Source organism: Somniosus microcephalus, chromosome 3 (assembly GCF_052327205.1).
Source record: "Somniosus microcephalus isolate GS21.2 chromosome 3, FLI_Smic_1.0, whole genome shotgun sequence".
Lineage (NCBI taxonomy): Eukaryota > Metazoa > Chordata > Chondrichthyes > Squaliformes > Somniosidae > Somniosus > Somniosus microcephalus.
This window is the reverse complement of record NC_140989.1, coordinates 226228015-226250234: the sequence shown is the minus strand read 5'-3', so window position 1 is coordinate 226250234 and position 22220 is coordinate 226228015. Positions and strand designations below refer to the sequence as shown.

The 22220-nt window shown below is 54.5% G+C and overlaps 2 protein-coding genes across 4 annotated transcripts in view; both read left to right on the top strand.

The window, feature by feature from the left end:
• ralgps2 (Ral GEF with PH domain and SH3 binding motif 2) overlaps positions 1–22220 on the top strand; it is a 911087-nt gene that overhangs the window by 885913 nt on the left and 2954 nt on the right. The window lies entirely within an intron of this gene.
• The window catches only part of LOC147121744 (testis-specific serine/threonine-protein kinase 4-like), a 64641-nt gene continuing 47966 nt past the window's right edge, over positions 5546–22220 (top strand). For 2 of the 3 annotated variants that reach the window (XM_085982232.1, XM_085982231.1), the window contains exon 1: positions 5546–6552. In XM_085982232.1, coding sequence (XP_085838358.1) covers positions 6134–6552 — 419 coding nt within the window. In that variant the 5' untranslated portion in view covers positions 5546–6133. The remainder of the gene's footprint in view (positions 6553–22220) is intronic. The other variant, XM_085982230.1, reaches the window with a different exon arrangement.

The window sequence follows — 22220 nt, the reverse complement described above, 5'->3', positions numbered from 1 at the left end:
GGCATGTGCAGCATCTGGACCATAGAAACATAGAAGATAGGAGCAGGAGTAGGCCATTCGGCCCTTCGAGCCTGCTCCGCCATTCAATGAGATCATGGCTGATCATTCAAATTCAGTACCCTGTCCCTGCCTTCTCCCCATATCCCTTGATCCCTTTAGCCTTAAGAAATATATCCAACTCTTTCTTGAATATATTTAATGAACTGGCCTCCACCGCCCTCTGTGGCAGAGAATTCCACAGGTTCACCACTCTTTGGGTGAAGAAATTCCTCCTCATTTCAGTCCTAAATGTCCTACCCCTTATCCTTAGACTATGACCCCTGGTTCTGGACTCCCTGACCATCGGGAACATCCTTCCAGCATCTAGTCTGTCCAGGCCTGACAGAATTTTATAGGTTTCGATGAGATCCCCTCTCAATCTTCTAAACTCCAGTGAGTATAAGCCCAATCGACGCAATCTCTCCTCATACGTCATTCCTGCCATCCCAGGTATCAGCCTGGTGAATCTTCGCTGCACTCCTTCCATGGCAAGAACGTCCTTCCTCAGATATCCTGTTCCACATGTTCAAACCCGACGAGTGGGGCTGGGGCAGAGACAGTGCGGGAGAGCAGATCTGCAACAACATTGTCATGTCCTGGTGTGAACTGGAGACTGAAATTGTATTGGCGGAGGCGGTCAGACCAGCGGTGTAGACGCAGTGGTCAGTGGCCCGTGCCGGATGTCGACAGCAGGGCAGTGAGAGCCTGGTGATCGGTTCGCAGGGTGAAGGCACGGCCATACGTGTACAGGTGCCACCGCTCACATGCCCAGACACACGCCAGCGCCTCGCGCTCGCCTACTGAGTACTTCTGTTCAGTGGGGCTAAGGGCTCGGGAGGCAAAGGCGATTGGTTTCTCCACTCCATTCTGTATCTGCGATAACACTGCCCCCACAGCTGCAGCGGATGTGTCGCAGGTGATGAGGGTGGGGCTGGCGACATCAAAGTGAGCCAACACTGGAGGCGACGTGAGCTGCGATTTGAGGAGGCGAACAGCTTCCGTACAGGCTTGTGACCACACCCAGGGCTCATCCTTTTGCAGGAGCTGGTGCAGTGGGGCTGTGGTGGCTGAGTACTGGGGCAAAAACTTCAGGTAGTACCCAGTCATGCCAAGGAAGGAGGCAACCTGTGCTGCAGAGCTGGGTTCTGGGATGCTGTGAATAGCATCCACGTTTGACTGGAGTGGGGATATACCGTCAGCCGACAACCGAAACCCCACAAATTCGATCTCTGAAACAGCAAAGACACACTTTTCGCCATTCAGTGTGAGCTTGTGTTTTGCTAGAGCCGTGAAAACTCTGTGAAGGCGTTCGTCGTGAGTGGAGGTCGAGGGCCCATGCACGACGATGTCATCCAGGTAGATGGCCACCCCAGGAATGCCCGCGAGCACAGAGGACATCACCTTTTGGAAGCAGCTGGGTGCAGAGCTAAGTCCAAATGGCATCCTGGTATACCGAAAGACGCCAGCATGTGTCACAAAAGTAGTGAGGTCCCTGCTGCTGGGGTGGAGGGGAACCTGTAGATAGCCGTGTCGAAGGTCCAGTTTCGAGAACAGGATGGAACCATAGAACTGCGCTGTGAGTTCCTCTGACGTGGGCAGTGGATATTTGTCAGGGATTACGGCCTTATTCACTGCTCGAAGATTGACACACACGCGTAGACCATCTGACTTTTTCTTTGTGACCACCAGGTTGGAGACCCATGGGGAGGCATCAACTGGTTCGATGATGCCAGCTTCCAGTAGCTGCTTTAGTTCAGCTGTGACCCCGTCACGGAGAGCAAGCGGGATGCGGCGCAGTGGCTGAATGACAGGGGTAACGGTGGAGTCAACCATGGGCTGGTGGGTGAAGGCAGTCAGGCAGCCCAGACCCTCGAAGAGTGCTGGCCATGTTTGGCGCCACAGTGAGGCGACGTGCAGAATCGCAGACCCGCCGGTGTCCAAGAGAGAAAAACCCAGGTCAGTGAAAAGATCCAGTCCCATCAGGTTAGCTCCTTGGCGTGCCACATGAAAACAAAAATCTGGCAAAACTTTTGTTCCATAGAGTACAGTGAGGTTGACTGAGCCCACTAGTCCAATTTTCGAATTACCATACCCGCAAAGGGCAGTGGAGGGCGCAGAGAGTGGCAGGGAGCTGAAAAAATGTTTGAATGTGTCCACATTCAGCAGTGAGACGCTGGCACTGGTATCCAACAACAAAGGGATGCACACATCATTCAGGTTAATTGTGCATGACTTGAAAGCCACTACTGGCCCAGAGCTCACGTGAATTATAGGCCAACTGCTTGAGGACTGAGAGTGTTCATTTGTAGCAACAGGGGCAGAGCGGCAGACATTGGCAAAGTGATTTTGTTTTCCACATTTGCGACAGGCTTGGCCGCACGCGGGGCAATTCTGCGCTCTGGTATCACGTGAATGAGATCCGCAGTTTCCACACAGTTGCCCCCCTCAAATTAGCCACGTATTGATGCACAGACTCGCCAGGGAGTTGGTGGCGCTGTCTAAAAATGAATCGCCGCAGGAGGGCACTTTGTGGGGCAGAGAAGTGTGTGCTTAACAGAGCCACAGCCACATCAAATGTTTGAATTGAGTCTGCTGTGCATAATGTTCCAAGAACACGCTGGCCCTCCGCTCCCAAGCAATAGGATAACAGTGCCTTTTTCCGTGCTGTACTCACATTTTCTAGTCCGAGAGCGATGAGATAGGTTTCAAGGGACTGTAACCAGCGAACCCATGGGATCGGGGGCTCACCGGGTAGTGCAAGGAAGGGAGGAGGTGGTGGAAGAGAGATTTCAGCCATCCTTGTTGCCAAATGTTGCGTTTGCAAAGATAATCCAGAGGCCGTATGTAGAGCTCAACTCATGTCGCTTTTAATGGCTGATGCAACCACACTCTTACAGACAAAAGCAATCGAATACCTATATCCTCAATGTCAGACATAACAGGATCAGCGATATACTTCTAAGTCAGGATGGTGTGTGACTTGGAGGGGAACTTGGAGGTGGTGGTGTTCCCATGCGCCTGCTGCCCTTGTCCTACTAGGTGGAAGAGGTCCCGGGTTTGGGAGGTGCTACCGAAGAAGCCTTGGCAAGTTGCTGCAGTGCATCTTGTAGATGGTACACACTGCAGCCACGGTGTGCTGGTGGTGGAGGGAGTGAATGTTTAAGGTGGTGGATGGGGTGCCAATCAAGCGGGCTGCTTTGTCCTGGATGGTGTCGAGCTTCTTGAGTGTTGTTGGAGCTGCACTCATCCATGCAAGTGGAGAGTATTCCATCATACTCCTGACTTGTGCCTTGTAGATAGTAGAAAGGCTTTGGGGAGTCCGGAGGTGAGACACTCGCCACAGAATACCTAACCTCTGACCTGCTCTTGTTGCCACAGTATTTATGTGGCTGGTCCAGTTAAGTTTCTGGTCAATGGTGACCCCCAGGATGTTGATGGTGGGGGTTTGGCGATGGTAATACCGTTGAATGTCAAGGGGAGGTGGTTAGACTCTCTCTTGTTGGAGATAGTCATTGCCCGGCACTTCCGTGGCGCGAATGTTACCTGCCACTTATCAGCCCAAGCCTGAATGTCGTCCAGGTCTTGCTGCATGCGGGCATGGACTGCTTCATTATCTGAGGAGTTGTGAATGGCACTGAACACTGTGCAGTCATCAACGAACATCCCCATTTCTGACCTTATGTTGGAGAGAAGGTCATTGATGAAGCAGCTGAAGATGGTTGGGCCTAGGACACTGTCCTGAGGAACTCCTGCAGCGATGTCCTGGGGCTGTGATGATTGACTGTCAACCCCCACAACCATCTTCCTTTGTGCTAGGTATGACTCCAGCCACTGGAGCGTTCCCCCCCCCCCCCCCGCCCCCCTGATTCCCATTGACTTCAGTTTTACTAGGGCTCCTTGATGCCACACTCGGTCAAATGCTGCCTTGATGTCAAGGGCAGTCACTCTCACCTCACCTTTGAAATTCAGCTCTTTTGTCCATGTTTGGACCAAGGCTGTAATGAGGTCGGGAGCCGAGCGTACCCTCCTGTTACCTCCTCCAGCCCTACGACACTCTGAGATCTCTGTCACCTCCTCCAGCCCTACAACCAATGTTCCCTGTAAGCTGTGCGGGTGGTAGAGGCAGAAACCCTCATCGCATTTAAAAAGTACTTGGATATGCACTTGAGAAAGTGCCGTAACCTACAAGGCTACGGACCAAGAGCTGGAAAGTGGGATTCGGCTGGGTAGCAATTTTTCACGATGAGTCGTATGGCCTCCTCTGTGCCATAAACTTCTATGATTCTATGATTTTCACTGTTCCCCTCACTCTCATAGAAGATAGGAGCAGGAGTAGGCCATTCGGCCCTTCGAGCCTGCTCCGCCATTCAACGAGATCATGGCTGATCATCCAAACCCTAGCACCCGGTCCCTACACCGACAGCCATCCCACCCAAGCCCTATCCCCGTAACCCCATGTATTTAATCCCCCCTAACACTAAGGGTCAATTTTTATCATGGCCAATCAACCTAACCCGCACATCTTTGGACTGTGGGAGGAAACCGGAGCACCCGGAGGAAACCCACGCAAACACGGGGAGAATGTGCAAACTCCACACAGACAGTCACCCGAGGCCGGATTTGAACCCGGGTCCCTGGTGCTGTGAGGCAACAGTGCTAACCACTCTGCCTCTCTCTCCCCTCTCTTTCTCCCTCTCTCCCTCTTGCTCTCTCTCTCACTCTTTTTCTCCCCTTCCCTCTCTCAATCTTCTCTCTCTCCCTCCCTCATTCCTCTCTCGTCTCTCCCTCTTTCCCTCTGTTTCCCTCTCTCCCTCCTTCCCTCTCTTGCACCCTCCCTCCACTGCCCTCTTGCTCTCTTTCTCCCTCTCTCTCTCCCCCTTCTCTCTCTCTTTACCCTTTCGCTCCCTTTCTCCCGCTTTCTCTCTCTCCGCCTCCCTCTCTCCCCTTTCTCTCCTCTTTCCCTCCCGCTCTTTCCCTCCCTCTCCCTTTCACTCCCTCTCCCCTTTCTTTCCCTCCACCTCTCTCTCCCTTCCCCTCCCTCCCTTTCCCCCTCTGTCTCTCTCTCCTTCCCTCCCTCTCTTCCACTCCCTCTCCCCTTTCTCTCCCTCTTTCCCTCCATCTCTCTCCCTTCCCTTCCCCTCCCTCTCCCCCCTCTCTTTCTCCTTCCATCCCTCTGTCCAGCCTCTCTGCCATCGCCCTCTGTCTCTGTTTCCCTCTCGCCTTCTCCCTCTATCTCTTCTCTCCCCCTTGCCCTCCATCTCCCCCTCCTTCCCTCTCTCTCTCCCTCCGTCTCCCCCTCTCCCCCCCTCTCTCTCCATCCCTCCCTCTCTCTCCCTCTCTCCCTCTCTCTCCCTCCCTCTCTCTCCCTCTCTCTCTCTCCCTCCCTCTCCCTCTCTCCATCCCTCTCCCTCCCTCCCTCTCCCACCCTGTCCCTCTCCCTCCCTCCCTCCCTCTCCCTCTCTCTCCATCCCTCTCCCTCTCTCTCTCCCTCCCTCTCCCACCCTGTCTCTCTCCCTCCCTCCCTCTTTCTCTCTCTCCCCCCTTCAGTGATGCGTTGGCCTGTAACCCACTGGGCTTTGTGACATCACAGAGACACAGAATTTCCCTCAGAGACCAGGTTTCTGGCAATGGGCTCAGACCTCCCGTTAACCTGACAGACTGGACACCCTCGTCCCCCAAGGAAGCACCTTTCCCAGCCGGCATGAAGACGACGCTGTTTCTTTGTTGAACGAGGCCCCCTATTTCAGCTATTTCCAGACCTGTGTTGGTGACCCTCCATTTTGTTTTTTCTTCTCTGTGGCCATTTTAAGTTCATTTTTCCCCCCCCTCTCTCTTCCTGAACACACATTTATGTATAAATTCACTTCTTAACTGGTAAAAAAAAACAATTACTTTTCATCCGTACTTTTAAGATGTAAATTTATCACAGCCAACACGATGGATTTTAATCGGGATTTGCGCTGAATCTTTCACTTTGCCTGCCTGGGGGATTTTTATTTTGGGGAGGGGGGTGGGGGCGGGCCGGTGCTAAGTTTTTGGCGCATGTTTTAGGTGCACCGGCCGCCTCTGAGGGCCCTGCACCCCCCTCCCCCCGATGGCCAACACTCAAGCCAAGGTCGTCTCCACCATCCTGGAGAAGCACGGCTACCAGCTGGGCCGCTACCTCGGCAAGGGGGCCTACGCCATCGTCTGGGAGGCCTACTTCAAGAAGTGGAAGACCGATGTGGCCGTCAAGGTCCTGCTGAAGGAGAAGGCCGAGACCGAGTTCCTCACCAAGTTCCTGCCCCGCGAGATCCAGGTGTGGAAGACCCTCAAGCATCCCAACCTCATCAGCTTCTACCAGTCCATCGAGACCACCAACCGGGTCTACATCATGCTGGAGCTGGCGCCGGGGGGCGAGGTCATGGACAAGATCCGCATGAAGGGACCGTGCGACGAGAAGACGGCGGGGAAGTGGTTCGAGCAGCTGTGCCAGGGAATGGCCTACATCCACAGCAAAGGAGTGGTGCACAGGTAAGGGGGAAAGAGCCAGGCAGATCTTGGGTTTTGCAGTAAGGCTAGGCCTGGGGCTCGGCCTTGGGGCGTAAATCTACGATGGAACTGAATTATCAGGTGCTGCGTATGACGGGCGGCCTGATCCGACACCTCCCGCTTTGCGCCGCCGCTCAAGTCAAATTTCTAGGCCCAAATGTTTATTTCTGTCTTTCTATCGCTCTCTCTTTCTGTCTCTCTCTCTCTCTCTTTCTGTCTCACTGTCTCTGTCTCTATGTCTCTCTCTCTCTCTCTGTCTCACTCCCTTTCTCTCTCTCTCTTTCTCTCTCGCTCTGTCTATCTCTCTTTCAATCTCTCTCTCTCTCTTTCTCTCTCACTCCCTTTCTGTCTCTCTCTCTGTGACTCTCTCTCTCTTGTCTGTCTTTCTCTCTCTTGTCAGACTGCTTGTCCCGACTTCCAGTTCTGGATGAGCAGAAATTTCCTCCCAATTAAATGTAAGAAACATAACATAAGAAACAGGAGCAGGAATCGACCACTTGGCCCCTCGAGCCTGCTCCGCCTTCAATAAGATCATGGCTGATCTGGGGCTCAAAGCCACTTCCCTGCCCGCTCCCCATAACCCTTCACTCCCTTATCTTGCAAGACCAGGGAAGACCAAAGCCATTCTCTTCCTATTTGTCCTCGGTGTCCTATTTGACCCTGAGCTGAGATTCCGACCCCATATCCGCTCCATCACCAAGACTTCCACCTCCGTAACATCGCCCGTCTCCACCCTTGCCTCAGCTCATCCGCTGCTGAAATTCTCATCCCTGCCTTCGTTACCTCTAGACTTGACCATTCCGATGCTCTCCTGGCCGGCCTCCCATCTTTCACCTTCCATAAACTTCAGCTCATCCAAAACTCTGCTGCCCGTATCCTAACTCGCACCAAGTCCCCTTCACCCATCACCCCCTGTGCTCACTGCCCTGTATCCTAACTCGCACCAAGTCCCCTTCACCCATCACCCACCCCCTGTACTCACTGCCCCATTGACTGGCGGAACAGGCTCGAGGGGCTGAATGGCCTACTCCTGCTCCTATCTTCTATGTTTCTATGTTTGCGCAGACACCAGGTTGGTGCAAATAATAAAGGTTGCGCTCGCCGAAAAGCCTTCCCTTTATTTACCGCTCCAGAAGCGGCCAGCCGAGTTCACAAAATGGACTCTCGCCATCTGCTTTATCGCCTCGCGCCAGCAAGAGGAGGCGCGAGGCGATAAAGCAGGGGGACGAGAGTCAATTTTCCATCCGGAGGCGATAACGGGGCGCTGCGCACATTATGACGTCACGATCTGCGAGGCGCTGGAGGCCCAGGTGCTAAGAGGTAGCGCCAGCGCTAAATGGGCACTGAAGTTCGCGGGCGTTGCTGCATTCGCCGCGCCCGGGTGCTAAGAGTCAGTGCCAGCGCTAAACAGGCACTGAAACTCACGGACGTCGCTGCATTCGCCGCGCCCGGGTGCTAAGAGTCAGCGCTAAGCCCTTAGCGCCCCGTTAGCACCCCTGCCAGGCGTTAACGGGAGGCGCTAACATACCGAATTTCGTGGCCTATATGTCTGTGCGTATACGTGGAACCTCCTATGTCTGGGTCTCCGTCTCAATGTGTGCCTGTGTGTGTGTGTAAAACTGAGTGTGCCTCTGTGTGTAGAAATGTGTGTGTGTGTGTGTGTCTCGGGGAAGGCGGGTTGGGAGCGGGGTGGGGCGGGGGGGCTCCGAGGCAGTCGGGAAACCCGGGAGAACGGGTCCTGCCGACTTTAACTTCATTGGCTGTGAAGTGCTTTGGGATGTCCTGAGGTCGTGAAAGGCGCTGTGGAAATGCAAGTCTTTCTTTCTTGCATTATCAACAGTGGCTGAACTTCAAAAGTAGTGGCTGGTGCTCTAGACCGGAGCCCATTACTTCTATCTCCCTTTTTGTTTCCTCGTAGCCCCTTCTTCGACCCCTTAGCCGCTGTCTCTTCCGGTGCTGTTTCCCAGTCATGTTTAATTTCTCCACTCTCGGGTACTCCACACTGGTGTCCCCCGTGGATCTATCCTTGGGCCCCTCCTATTTCTCATCTACATGCTGCCCCTTGGCGACATCATCGGAAAACACAGCGTCAATTTCCACATGTACGCTGACGACACCCAGCTCTACCTCACCACCACCTCTTTCAACCTCTCCACTGTCTCTGATTTGTCACGCTGCTTGTCCGACATCCAGTACTGGATGGGCAGAAATTTCCTCCCAACTAAATATTGGGAAGACCGAAGCCATTGTCTTCGGTCCCCACCACAAACTCCGTTCTCGAGCCACCGACTCCATCCTGCTCCCTGGCAACTGTCTGAGGCGGAACCACACTGTTCACAACCTTGGTGTCGTATTTGACCCCGAGATGAGCTTTCGACCACATATCCGCTCGATCACCAATGCCATCTACTTCCATCTCTGTAACATCGCCCGACTTCACCCCTGCCTCAGCTCATCCGCTGCTGAAACCCTCATCCATGCCTTTGTTACCTCTAGACTTGACCATTCCAACGCACTCCTGGCTGGCCTCCCACATTCCACCCTCCATACACCTGAGGTCATCCAGGACAAAGCAGCCCATTGATTGGCACCCCATCCACCACCTTAAACATTCAGTCCCTCCACCACTGGCGTACCGTGGCTGCAGTGTGTACCATCTACAAGATGCACTGCAGCAACTCGCCAAGGCTTCTTCGGCAGCACCTCCCAAACCCGCGACCTCTTCCACCTAGAAGGACAAGGGCAGCAGGCGCAAGTTCCCCTCCAAGTCACACACCATCTTGACTTAGAAATATATCGGCCATTCCTTCATCATCGCTGGGTCAAAATCCTGGAACTCCCTCCCTAACAGCACTGTGGGAGTACCTTCACCACAGGGACTACAGCGGTTCAAGAAGGCGGCTCACTCAAGGGGCAATTAGGGATGGGCAATAAATGCTGGCCTTGCCAGCGACGCCCTGATCCCATAAACGAATAAAAAAAACCCTGCTGCCCATACCTTAACCTGCACCAAGTCCCGTTCACCCATCACCCCCTGTGCTCGCTGACCTACATTGGCTCCCGGTCCGGCAACACCTCAGTTTTTAAATTCTCATCCTTGTGTTCAAATCCCTCCATGGCCTCGCCCTCTCCCTATCTCTGTAACCTCCTCCAGCCCCACTACACCCCGAGATCTCTGCGCTCCTCTAATTGTGACCTCTTCCGCATCCCCGATTTTAATCGCACCACCATTAGTTGCCGTGCCTTCAGCTGCCTGGGCTCTAAGCTCTGGAATTCCCTCCCTAAACCTCTCCGCCTCCCTACCTCTTGCTCCTCCCTTAAGACATTCCTTAAAGCCTACCTCTTTGACCGAGCTTTTGGTCACCTGCCCCAATATCTCCTTATGTGGCTCGTGTCAAATTTTGTTTGATAATCGCTCCTGTGAAGCGCCTTGGGACGTTTTACTATGTTAAAGGCGCTATACAAGTATAAGTTGTTACAACAACAGAAAATGCTGGAAACACTCAGCAGGTCAGGCAGCTTCTGTGGAAAGAGAAATAGAGTTAACGTTTGAGGTCGATGACCCTTCGTCAGAACTGGAAAAAGCAGGAGATGGAACAGATTTTTAAGCAAGTGCAGTGGCTGGGCGAGGGGGGGAGGGGATGAAAGAACAAAAGGGAAGGTCTGTGATAGGATGGAAGGCAGGAGAGATTAAGAGACATTAAGAGACGGTGCAAGGCAAAAGGAGATGGTAATGGGACAAGTTAAGAAACAAAAGATGGCTCTAGTTGAAGTGTGAATGGCGATGGCAGAATGATCGACAGCTGCCATGTGAGAGAGAGGAAACCAAAAATGGAAAATAAAATAGGGGCAGAGGCTATGGTCTGAAATTGTTGAACTCCATGTTGAGTCCAGAAGGCTGTAAAGTCCCCCCCCCACCTTTCCCAGCTCCTACACTTGCTTAAAAACCTGTTCCATCTCCAGCTTTTTCCAGTTCTGACGAAGGGTCATTGACCCGAAACGTTAACTCTGTTTCTCTCTCCATAGATGCTGCCTGACCTGCTGAGTATCTCCAGCATTTTCTGTTTTTGTTTCAGATTTCCAGCATCTGCAGTATTTTGCTTAATTATAAGTTGTTGTTGTACTTTGCCTCCCCCTAATCCGTCCCTATCCCAACCCATCACTGCTCCTCTACCTTCTTTCTCACTTGTTGCTGTCCCAGGCTTGAATTCCCCCTTGAAGGGGAATTGAATACAAAAGTAGGGAGGTTATGCTTCAGTTATACAGGGCATTGGTGAGACCACATCTGGAGTACTGTGTACCGTATCGGTCTCATAGAAACATAGAAGATAGGAGCAGGAGTAGGCCATTCGAGCCTGCTCCGCCATTCAACGAGATCATGGCTGATCATCCAAACCCTTAGCACCCGGTCCCTACACCGACAGCCATCCCACCCACCCCGCGTATTTAACCCCCGCTAACACTAAGGGCCAATTTAAAAATTTTTTTTATTTTTTTATCATGGCCAATCAACCTAACCCGCACATCTTTGGACTGTGGGAGGAAACCGGAGCACCCGGAGGAAACCCACGCAAACACGAGGAGAATGTGCAAACTCCACACATCGAGGCCGGATTCGAACCTGGGTCCCTGGCGCTGTGAGGCAACAGTGCTAACCACTATGCCACCGTGCTGTCCTTATTTAAGGAAGGATGTAAATGCGTTGGAAGCAGTTCAGAGAAGGTTTACTAGACTAATACCTGGAATGGGCGGGTTGTCTTATGAGGAAAGGTTGGACAGGCTGGGCTTGTATCCGCTGGAGTTTAGAAGAATAAGAGGTGACTTGATTGAAACATATAAGATCCTGAGGGGTCTGGACAGGGTGGATGTGGAGATGTTTCCTCTTGTGGGAGAATCTAGAACTGGGGTCACTGTTTAAAAATAAGGGGTCGCCCATTTAAGACAGCGATGAGGAGAAATGTTTTCTCAGAGGGTCGTGAGTCTTTGGAACTCTCTTCCTCAGAGGGCGGTGGAAGCAGAGTCTTTGAATATTTTTAAGGCAGAGGTAGATAGATTCTTGGTAAGCAAGGGGGTGAAAGGTTATCGGGGGTAGGCGGGAATGTGGAGTAATCGGATCAGCAATGATCTTATTGAATGGCGAAGCAGGCTCGAGTGGCCTATTCCTGCTCCTAATTCGTATGTTCGCATGTTGAATAAGGCCACAGCTGTACCCACTTTGTGCCTCTCCCGACCTTCTCCCAAGGGGCCCATCGAGGGGACCCAGTTGCTGTCTCATTGCTGGGAGCAGCAATCCCCCCGCACCCCCCCAGCCTGCCCACCTCCTCCTCCTCTCTTGCTGACCTGTCCAGTGAGCCGGCTGGAGGCTATTCGCACCGACCTCCTTCTTGTCCTGCTCATCGCAGCTCTACCTCGCCCCCTCCACCGCTTCTGTGTTGCCGCACCGCTTGTCCGACATCCAGACCTGGATGAGCTGCAAATCCAAAGGACTACAAAGTATTTACAGCCCAGAAAGAGGCCGTTCTTCCCAACTGGTCGGTGCCGGTGTTTATGCTCCACACCAGCCTCCTCCCACCCCTACTTCATCTCACCCCGTCAACATATCCTTCAACTCCCTTCTCCCTCATGTGCTTATCAAGCTTCCCCTTAAATGCATCTATGCTATTCGCCTCAATCACTCCGTGTGGTAGCGAGTTTCACATTCTAACCGCTCTCTGGGTAAAGAGGTTTCTCCTGAATCCCCCATTGGATTTATTAGTGACTGTTATCTTATATTCACCCTGTATCTAACCCGTGCTGTACCTGCCCTGGGAGTGTTTGATGGGACAGTGTAGAAGGAGCTTTACTCTGTATCTAACCCGTGTTGTACCTGCCCTGGGAGTGTTTGATGGGACAGTGTAGAGGGAGCTTTACTCTGTATCTAACCCGTGTTGTACCTGCCCTGGGAGTGTTTGATGGGACAGTGTAGAGGGAGCTTTACTCTGTATCTAACCCGTGCTGTACCTGCCCTGGGAGTGTTTGTTGGGATAGTGTAGAGGGAGCTTTACTCTGTATCTAACCCGTGCTGTACCTACCCTGGGAGTGTTTGTTGGGATAGTGTAGAGGGAGCTTTACTCTGTATCTAACCCGTGCTGTACCTGCCCTGGGAGTGTTTGATGGGATAGTGTAGAGGGAGCTTTACTCTGTATCTAACCTGGGCTGTACCTGCCCTGGGAGTGTTTGATGGGACAGTGTAGAGGGAGCTTTACTCTGTATCTAACCCATGCTGTACCTGCCCTGGGAGTGTTTGATGGGACAGTGTAGAGGGAGCTTTACTCTGTATCTAACCCGTGCTGTACCTGTCCTGGGAGTGTTTGATGGGACAGTGTAGAGGGAGCTTTACTCTGTATCTAACCCGTGCTGTCCCTGTCCTGAGAGTGTTTGATGGGACAGTGTAGAGGGAGCTTTACTCTGTATCTAACCCGTGTTGTACCTGCCCTGGGAGTGTTTGATGGGACAGTGTAGAAGGAGCTTTACTCTGTATCTAACCCGTGCTGTACCTGCCCTGGGAGTGTTTGTTGGGATAGTGTAGAGGGAGCTTTACTCTGTATCTAACCCGTGTTGTACCTGCCCTGGGAGTGTTTGATGGGACAGTGTAGAGGGAGCTTTACTCTGTATCTAACCCGTGTTGTACCTGCCCTGGGAGTGTTTGATGGGATAGTGTAGAGGGAGCTTTACTCTGTATCTAACCCGTGCTGTCCTGAGAGTGTTTGATGGGACAGTGTAGAGGGAGCTTTACTCTGTATCTAACCCGTGCTGTACCTGTCCTGGGAGTGTTTGATGGGACAGTGTAGAGGGAGCTTTACTCTGTATCTAACCCGTGCTGTCCCTGTCCTGGGAGTGTTTGATGGGACAGTGTAGAGGGAGCTTTACTCTGTATCTAACCCGTGCTGTACCAGCCCTGGGAGTGTTTGATGGGACAGTGTAGAGGGAGCTTTACTCTGTATCTAACCTGGGCTGTACCTGCCCTGGGAGTGTTTGATGGGACAGTGTAGAGGGAGCTTTACTCTGTATCTAACCCATGCTGTACCTGCCCTGGGAGTGTTTGATGGGACAGTGTAGAGGGAGCTTTACTCTGTATCTAACCCGTGCTGTACCTGCTCTGAGAGTGTTTGATGGGACAGTGTAGAGGGAGCTTTACTCTGTATCTAACCCGTGCTGTACCTGCCCTGGGAGTGTTTGATGGGGCAGTGTAGAGGGAGCTTTACTCTGTATCTAACCCATGCTGTACCTGCCCTGGGAGTGTTTGATGGGACAGTGTAGAGGGAGCTTTACTCTGTATCTAACCCGTGCTGTACCTGCCCTGTGGGTGTTTGATGGGACAGTGTAGAGGGAGCTTTACTCTGTATCTAACCCGTGCTGTACCTGCCCTGGGAGTGTTTGATGGGACAGTGTAGAGGGAGCTTTACTCTGTATCTAACCCATGCTGTACCTGCCCTGTGGGTGTTTGATGGGACAGTGTAGAGGGAGCTTTACTCTATCTAACCCGTGCTGTACCTGCCCTGGGAGTATTTGATGGGACAGTGTAGAGGGAGCTTTACTCTGTATCTAACCCATGCTGCACCTGCCCTGGGAGTGTTTGATGGGGCAGTGTAGAGGGAGCTTTACTCTGTATCTAACCCATGCTGTACCTGCCCTGGGAGTGTTTGATGGGACAGTGCAGAGGGAGCTTTACTCTGTATCTAACCCGTGCTGTTACCAGGACTCCAAGGGTTAAAGAGGTTTCTCTTGAAATCCTTATTAGATTTATTGACGACTCTCTTTTATTGATGGCCGCTAGTTCTGGTCTCTCCCGCAAGTGGAAACATCTTCTCTACATCTACCCTATCGAACCCTTTCATAATCTTAAAGACCTCTATCAGGTCACCCCTCAGTCCGTTGAGGGCCGTGGAAGGCGCTATATAAATGCAAGTCTTTTAAAACCTACCTCTTTGACCAAGCTTTTGGTCACCTGTCCTAATACCTTCTTTGCTTCGGCATCAGGTATTTTTGATGATGCCGCTTGGGACAATTTTCGATGTTGCCGGCGCTGTATAAATGTAAGTCGTTGCGATTCGTTTTGTTACGAAGCACTCCGGGACCTCCCCCCCCCGCCAGATGGTAATGCAAGTTCTTTCTTTCATTCCCAACCTACCGTATGATTGTGATCTACTGATAAATGGTAGGGAGGAGCCAACATCTGCTCAGGCTTCAAGTGCGATGGACGAGCTGGAGCCAGGGCATTGGGTCTGGGGACCAGCGGGAGACGGGGCTTTGGGTCTGGGAGACCAGCGGGAGACAGGGCTTTGGGTCTGGGGACCAGCCGGAGACGGGGCTTTGGGTCTGGGGACCAGCGGGAGATGGGGCTTTGGGTCTGGGGACCAGCGGGAGATGGGGCATTGGGTCCGGGGACCAGCAAGAGACAGGGCTTTGGGTCTGGGAGACCAGCAAGAGACAGGGCTTTGGATCTGGGGACCAGCAGGAGACAGGGCTTTGGGTCTGGGGACCAGCGGGAGATGGGGCTTTGGGTCTGGGAGACCAGCGGGAGACACGGCTTTGGGTCTGGGAGACCAGCGGGAGACAGGGCTTTGGGTCTGGGAGACCAGCGGGAGACGGGGCTTTGGGTCTGGGAGACCAGCGGGAGACGGGGCTTTGGGTCTGGGAGACCAGCGGGAGACGGGGCTTTGGGTCTGGGAGACCAGCGGGAGACGGGGCTTTGGGTCTGGGAGACCAGCGGGAGACGGGGCTTTGGGTCTGGGAGACCAGCGGGAGACGGGGCTTTGGGTCTGGGAGACCAGCGGGAGACGGGGCTTTGGGTCTGGGAGACCAGCTGGAGACGGGGCTTTGGGTCTGGGAGACCAGCAGGAGACAGGGCTTTGGGTCTGGGAGACCAGCAGGAGACAGGGCTTTGAGTCTGGGAGACCAGCAGGAGACAGGGCTTTGGGTCTGGGAGCCCAGCAGGAGACAGGGCTTTGGGTCTGGGAGACCAGCGGGAGACAGGGCTTTGGGTCTGGGAGACCAGCGGGAGACAGGGCTTTGGGTCTGGGGGACCAGCGGGAGACAGGGCTTTGGGTCTGGGAGACCAGCGGGAGACAGGGCTTTGGATCTGGGAGACCAGCGGGAGACGGGGCATTGGGTCTGGGAGACCAGCGGGAGACAGGGCTTTGGGTCTGGGAGACCAGCGGGAGACAGGGCTTTGGGTCTGGGAGACCAGCGGGAGACAGGGCTTTGGATCTGGGAGACCAGCGGGAGACAGGGCTTTGGGTCTGGGAGACCAGCGGGAGACGGGGCATTGGGTCTGGGAGACCAGCGGGAGACAGGGCTTTGGGTCTGGGAGACCAGCAGGAGACAGGGCTTTGGATCTGGGAGACCAGCGGGAGACGGGGCTTTGGGTCTGGGAGACCAGCGGGAGACGGGGCATTGGGTCTGGGAGACCAGCGGGAGACAGGGCTTTGGGTCTGGGAGACCAGCAGGAGACAGGGCTTTGGGTCTGGGAGACCAGCGGGAGACGGGGCTTTGGGTCTCGGAGACCAGCGGGAGACAGGGCTTTGGGTCTGGGGACCAGCGGGAGACGGGGCTTTGGGTCTGGGAGACCAGCGGGAGACAGGGCTTTGGGTCTGGGAGGCCAGCGGGAGACGGGGCTTTGGGTCTGGGGACCAGCAGGAGACGGGGCTTTGGATCTGGGGACCAGCAGGAGACGGGGCTTTGGGTCTGGGAGACCAGCAGGAGACAGGGCTTTGGGTCTGGGGACCAGCAGGAGACGGGGCTTTGGATCTGGGGACCAGCAGGAGACGGGGCTTTGGGTCTGGGAGGCCAGCGGGAGACGGGGCTTTGGGTCTGGGGACCAGCAGGAGACGGGGCTTTGGGTCTGGGGACCAGCGGGAGACGGGGCTTTGGGTGTGGGAGACCAGCAGGAGACGGGGCTTTGGGTCTGGGAGACCAGCGGGAGACAGGGCTTTGGGTCTGGGAGACCAGCGGGAGACAGGGCTTTGGGTCTGGGGACCAGCAGGAGTCGGGGCTTTGGGTCTGGGGACCAGCAGGAGACAGGGCTTCGGGTCTGGGAGACCAGCGGGAGATGGGGCTTTGGGTCTGGGAGACCAGCAGGAGACAAGGCTTTGGGTCTGGGAGACCAGCAGGAGACAGGGCTTTGGGTCTGGGGACCAGCGGGAGACGGGGCATTGGGTCTGGGAGACGAGCGGGAGACAGGGCTTTGGGTCTGGGGACCAGCGGGAGACGGGGCATTGGGTCTGGGAGACCAGCGGGAGACGGGGCTTTGGGTCTGGGAGACCAGCGGGAGATGGGGCTTTGGGTCTGGGAGACGAGCGGGAGACAGGGCTTTGGGTCTGGGAGACCAGCGGGAGACAGGGCTTTGGGTCTGGGAGACCAGCGGGAGACAGGGCTTTGGGTCTGGGAGACCAGCGGGAGACAGGGCTTTGGGTCTGGGAGACCAGCGGGAGACGGGGCTTTGGGTCTGGGAGACCAGCAGGAGACAGGGCTTTGGGTCTGGGAGACCAGCAGGAGACAGGGCTTTGGGTCTGGGAGACCAGCGGGAGACAGGGCTTTGGGTCTGGGAGACCAGCGGGAGACAGGGCTTTGGATCTGGGGACCAGCAGGAGACAGGGCTTTGGGTCTGGGAGACCAGCGGGAGACAGGGCTTTGGGTCTGGGAGACCAGCGGGAGACAGGGCTTTGGGTCTGGGAGACCAGCGGGAGACAGGGCTTTGGGTCTGGGAGACCAGCAGGAGACAGGGCTTTGGGTCTGGGAGACCAGCAGGAGACAGGGCTTTGGGTCTGGGAGACCAGCGGGAGACAGGGCTTTGGGTCTGGGAGACCAGCGGGAGACAGGGCTTTGGGTCTGGGAGACCAGCGGGAGACAGGGCTTTGGGTCTGGGAGACCAGCGGGAGACAGGGCTTTGGGTCTGGGAGACCAGCGGGAGACAGGGCTTTGGGTCTGGGAGACCAGCGGGAGACAGGGCTTTGGGTCTGGGAGACCAGCGGGAGACAGGGCTTTGGGTCTGGGAGACCAGCGGGAGACAGGGCTTTGGATCTGGGGACCAGCAGGAGACGGGGCTTTGGGTCTGGGAGACCAGCGGGAGACAGGGCTTTGGGTCTGGGAGACCAGCGGGAGACGGGGCTTTGGGTCTGGGAGACCAGCGGGAGGCAGGGCTTTGGGTCTGGGAGACCAGCGGGAGACAGGGCTTTGGGTCTGGGAGACCAGCGGGAGACAGGGCTTTGGGTCTGGGAGACCAGCGGGAGACAGGGCTTTGGGTCTGGGAGACCAGCGGGAGACAGGGCTTTGGGTCTGGGAGACCAGCAGGAGACAGGGCTTTGGGTCTGGGAGACCAGCGGGAGACAGGGATTTGGGTCTGGGAGACCAGCGGGAGACAGGGCTTTGGGTCTGGGAGACCAGCGGGAGACAGGGCTTTGGGTCTGGGAGACCAGCAGGAGACAGGGCTTTGGGTCTGGGAGACCAGCAGGAGACAGGGCTTTGGGTCTGGGAGACCAGCGGGAGACAGGGCTTTGGGTCTGGGAGACCAGCGGGAGACAGGGCTTTGGGTCTGGGAGACCAGCGGGAGACAGGGCTTTGGGTCTGGGAGACCAGCGGGAGACAGGGCTTTGGGTCTGGGAGACCAGCGGGAGACAGGGCTTTGGGTCTGGGAGACCAGCGGGAGACAGGGCTTTGGGTCTGGGAGACCAGCGGGAGACAGGGCTTTGGGTCTGGGAGACCAGCGGGAGACAGGGCTTTGGATCTGGGGACCAGCAGGAGACGGGGCTTTGGGTCTGGGAGACCAGCGGGAGACAGGGCTTTGGGTCTGGGAGACCAGCGGGAGACGGGGCTTTGGGTCTGGGAGACCAGCGGGAGGCAGGGCTTTGGGTCTGGGAGACCAGCGGGAGACAGGGCTTTGGGTCTGGGAGACCAGCGGGAGACAGGGCTTTGGGTCTGGGAGACCAGCGGGAGACAGGGCTTTGGGTCTGGGAGACCAGCGGGAGACAGGGCTTTGGGTCTGGGAGACCAGCAGGAGACAGGGCTTTGGGTCTGGGAGACCAGCGGGAGACAGGGATTTGGGTCTGGGAGACCAGCGGGAGACAGGGCTTTGGGTCTGGGAGACCAGCGGGAGACAGGGCTTTGGGTCTGGGAGACCAGCGGGAGACAGGGCTTTGGGTCTGGGAGACCAGCGGGAGACAGGGCTTTGGGTCTGGGAGACCAGCGGGAGACAGGGCTTTGGGTCTGGGAGACCAGCGGGAGACAGGGCTTTGGGTCTGGGAGACCAGCGGGAGACAGGGCTTTGGGTCTGGGAGACCAGCGGGAGACAGGGCTTTGGATCTGGGGACCAGCAGGAGACGGGGCTTTGGGTCTGGGAGACCAGCGGGAGACAGGGCTTTGGGTCTGGGAGACCAGCGGGAGACGGGGCTTTGGGTCTGGGAGACCAGCGGGAGGCAGGGCTTTGGGTCTGGGAGACCAGCGGGAGACAGGGCTTTGGGTCTGGGAGACCAGCGGGAGACGGGGCTTTGGGTCTGGGGACCAGCAGGAGACGGGGCTTTGGGTCTGGGGACCACCGGGAGACGGGGCTTTGGGTCTGGGGACCAGCAGGAGTCGGGGCTTTGGGTCTGGGGACCAGCAGGAGTCGGGGCTTTGGGTCTGGGGACCAGCAGGAGACAGGGCTTCGGGTCTGGGAGACCAGCGGGAGACGGGGCTTTGGGTCTGGGAGACCAGCAGGAGACAGGGCTTTGGGTCTGGGAGACCAGCAGGAGATAGGGCTTTGCGTCTGGGAGACGAGCAGGAGACGGGGCTTTGGGTCTGGGAGACCAGCGGGAGACAGGGCTTTGGGTCTGGGAGACGGGGTTTTGGGTCTGGGGACCAGCAGGAGACGGGGCTTTGGGTCTGGGAGACCCGCAGAGAGCAGGGCTTTACAAAGTATTACAAAGTATTTTCAGCACAGAAACAGGCCATTCAGCCCAACAGGTCGGTGCCGGTGTTTATGCTCCACACGAGCCTCCTCTCACCCTACTTCATCTCACCCTGTCAACATATCACAGAAATCACAGAAACCCCACAGTGCAGATAGAGGCCATTTCGGCCCATCGAGCCTGCACCGACACATATCCCACCCAATCCCCGTAACCCCTACACCAACACATATCCCACCCTATCCCCATAACCCCACGTATTTAATCCCCCTAACACTAAGGGTCAATTTATCATAGCCAATCAACCTAATCTGCGCATCTTTGGACTGTGGGAGGAAACCGGAGCACCCGGAGGAAACCCACGCAAACACGGGGAGAATGTGCAAACTCCACACAGACAGTCGCCCGAGGCTGGATTCGTACCCGGGTTCCTAGCGCTGTGAGGCAACAGTGCTAACCACTATGCCACCGTCAACATCGCTGCTCACGATGTGCTCTCCTCTACATTGGGGAGACCAAACGCAGATTGGGTGACCGCTTTGCGGAACACCTCCGTCAGTCCGTAAGGATGACCCCGAGCTCCCGGTCGCCTGTCACTTTAATTCACCGCCACATTCCCACTCAGACCTCACCGTCCTCGGGCTCTTGCATTGTTCCACAGAAGCTCAGCGTAAGCTCGAGGAACAGCACCTCATCTTTTGATTAGGCACTTTACAGCCCTCTGGACTCAACATAGAGTTCAACAATTTCAGATCATAACCTCGGCCCCTATTACATTTTTATATATTTTTTATCCACACTTTTGGTTTGTGCCTTTTCCTTTTCTCTCTCTCCCACACGGCAGCTGTCCTTCACTCTGCCGGCGCATTTCACACTTCATCCAGAGCCATCCTTTGTCTCTTTACCTGTCCTATTACCATCTCGTCTCGCCTTGAATATCTCTTAATGTCTCTTCACCTCTCCCAGACCTTCCCTTTTGTTCTTTCATCCCCTCCCCCATTTCCCAGCCCCCAAACTTGCTTTTTCATCCGCTTCATTTCCTGCTTTTTTCCAGTTCTGACGAAGGGTCCTCGACCCGAAACGTTAACTCTGTTTCTCTCTCCACGGATGTTGCCTGGCCTGCTGAGTTTTTCCAGCGTTTTCTGTTGTTATTTCAGATTTCCAGCATCTGCAGTATTTTTGCTACCGTATCCTTCTATTCCTTTCTCCCTCATGTGTTTATCTAGCTTCTCCTTAAATGTATCTGTGCTATTCGCCTCAACCACTCCCTGTGGTGGCGAGTTCCACATTCTCACCACTCTGGGTAAAGAGGTTTCTCCTGAATTCACTATTGGATTTATTAGTGACCAGCTTATATTGATGGCCCCTAGCTCTTGTCTCACCCACAAGTGGAAACATCTTCTAGCCTATCGAACCCCTTCATAATCCGGTCACCCCTCAGTCTTCTCTTTTCTAGAGAAAGGAGCCCCCGCCTGTTCAGTCTTTCCTGAGAGGTATAACCGCTCAGTTCTGGCATCATTCTAGTAAACCTCTTCTGCACCCTCTCCAGTGCCTCCACAGGTACGGTAACATAGTGGTTATGTTACTGAACTAGAGGCCTGGATTAATGGTCCGGCGACATGAGTTCAAATCCCGCCACAGGAAGTTACATTTAATTAATTAAATAAATCTGGAATTAAAAACTAGTATCAGTAATGGTGAGTATGTAAAATCTACCGGATTGTCATATAAACCTAACTGGTTCACTAGAAAAATAGGAGCAGGACTAGGCCATTCGGCCCTTCGAGCCTGCTCCGCCATTCAATATGATCATGGCTGATCTTTTATCTCAATACCACATTCCTGCTCTCTCCCCATACCCCTTGATGCCTTTTATGTCTATCTATCTCCTTCTTAAATATATTCAGTGACTTGGCCTCCACATCCTTCTGTGGTAGAGAATTCCACAGGTTCTCCACCCTCTGAGTGAAGAAATTTCTCCTCATCTCAGTCCTAAATGTCCTACCCTGTATCCTGAGACTGTAACCCCTCATTCTAGACACCCCCAGCCAGGGGAAACATCCTCCCTGCATCCAGTCTGTCTAGCCCTGTCAGAATTTTATACGTTTCAATGAGATCCCCTCTCATTATTTTAAACTCCAGTGAATACAGGCCTAGTCGACCCAATCTCTCCTCATACGACAGTCCTGCCATCCCAGGAATCAGTCTGGTGAACCTTCGCTGCACTCCCTCTATGGCAAGTATATCCTTTCTTAGGTAAGGAGACCAAAACTGCACACAGTACTCCAGGTGTGGTCTCACCAAGGCCCTGTATAACTGTAGTAAGGTATCCTTGCTCCTGTACTCAAATCCTCTTGCAATGAAGGCCAACATAACCTTTGCCTTCCTAACTGCTTGTTGCACCTGCATGTTTACTTTCAGTGACTGGTGTACAAGGACACCCAGGTCCCTTTGTACATCAACATTTCCCAATCTAGCCCCATTTAAATAATACTCTTTCTATTTTTCCTACCAAAATGGATAACTTCACATTTATCCACGTTATACTGCATCTGCCATGTATTTGCCCACTCACTCAACTTGTCTAAATCGCCTTGAAGCCTCTTTGCATCCTCCTCACAACTCACAATCTCACCTAGTTTTGTGTCATCAGCAAACTTGGAAATATTACATTTGGTTCCCTCATCCAAATCATTGATATATATTGTGAATGTACTTTAGGAAAGG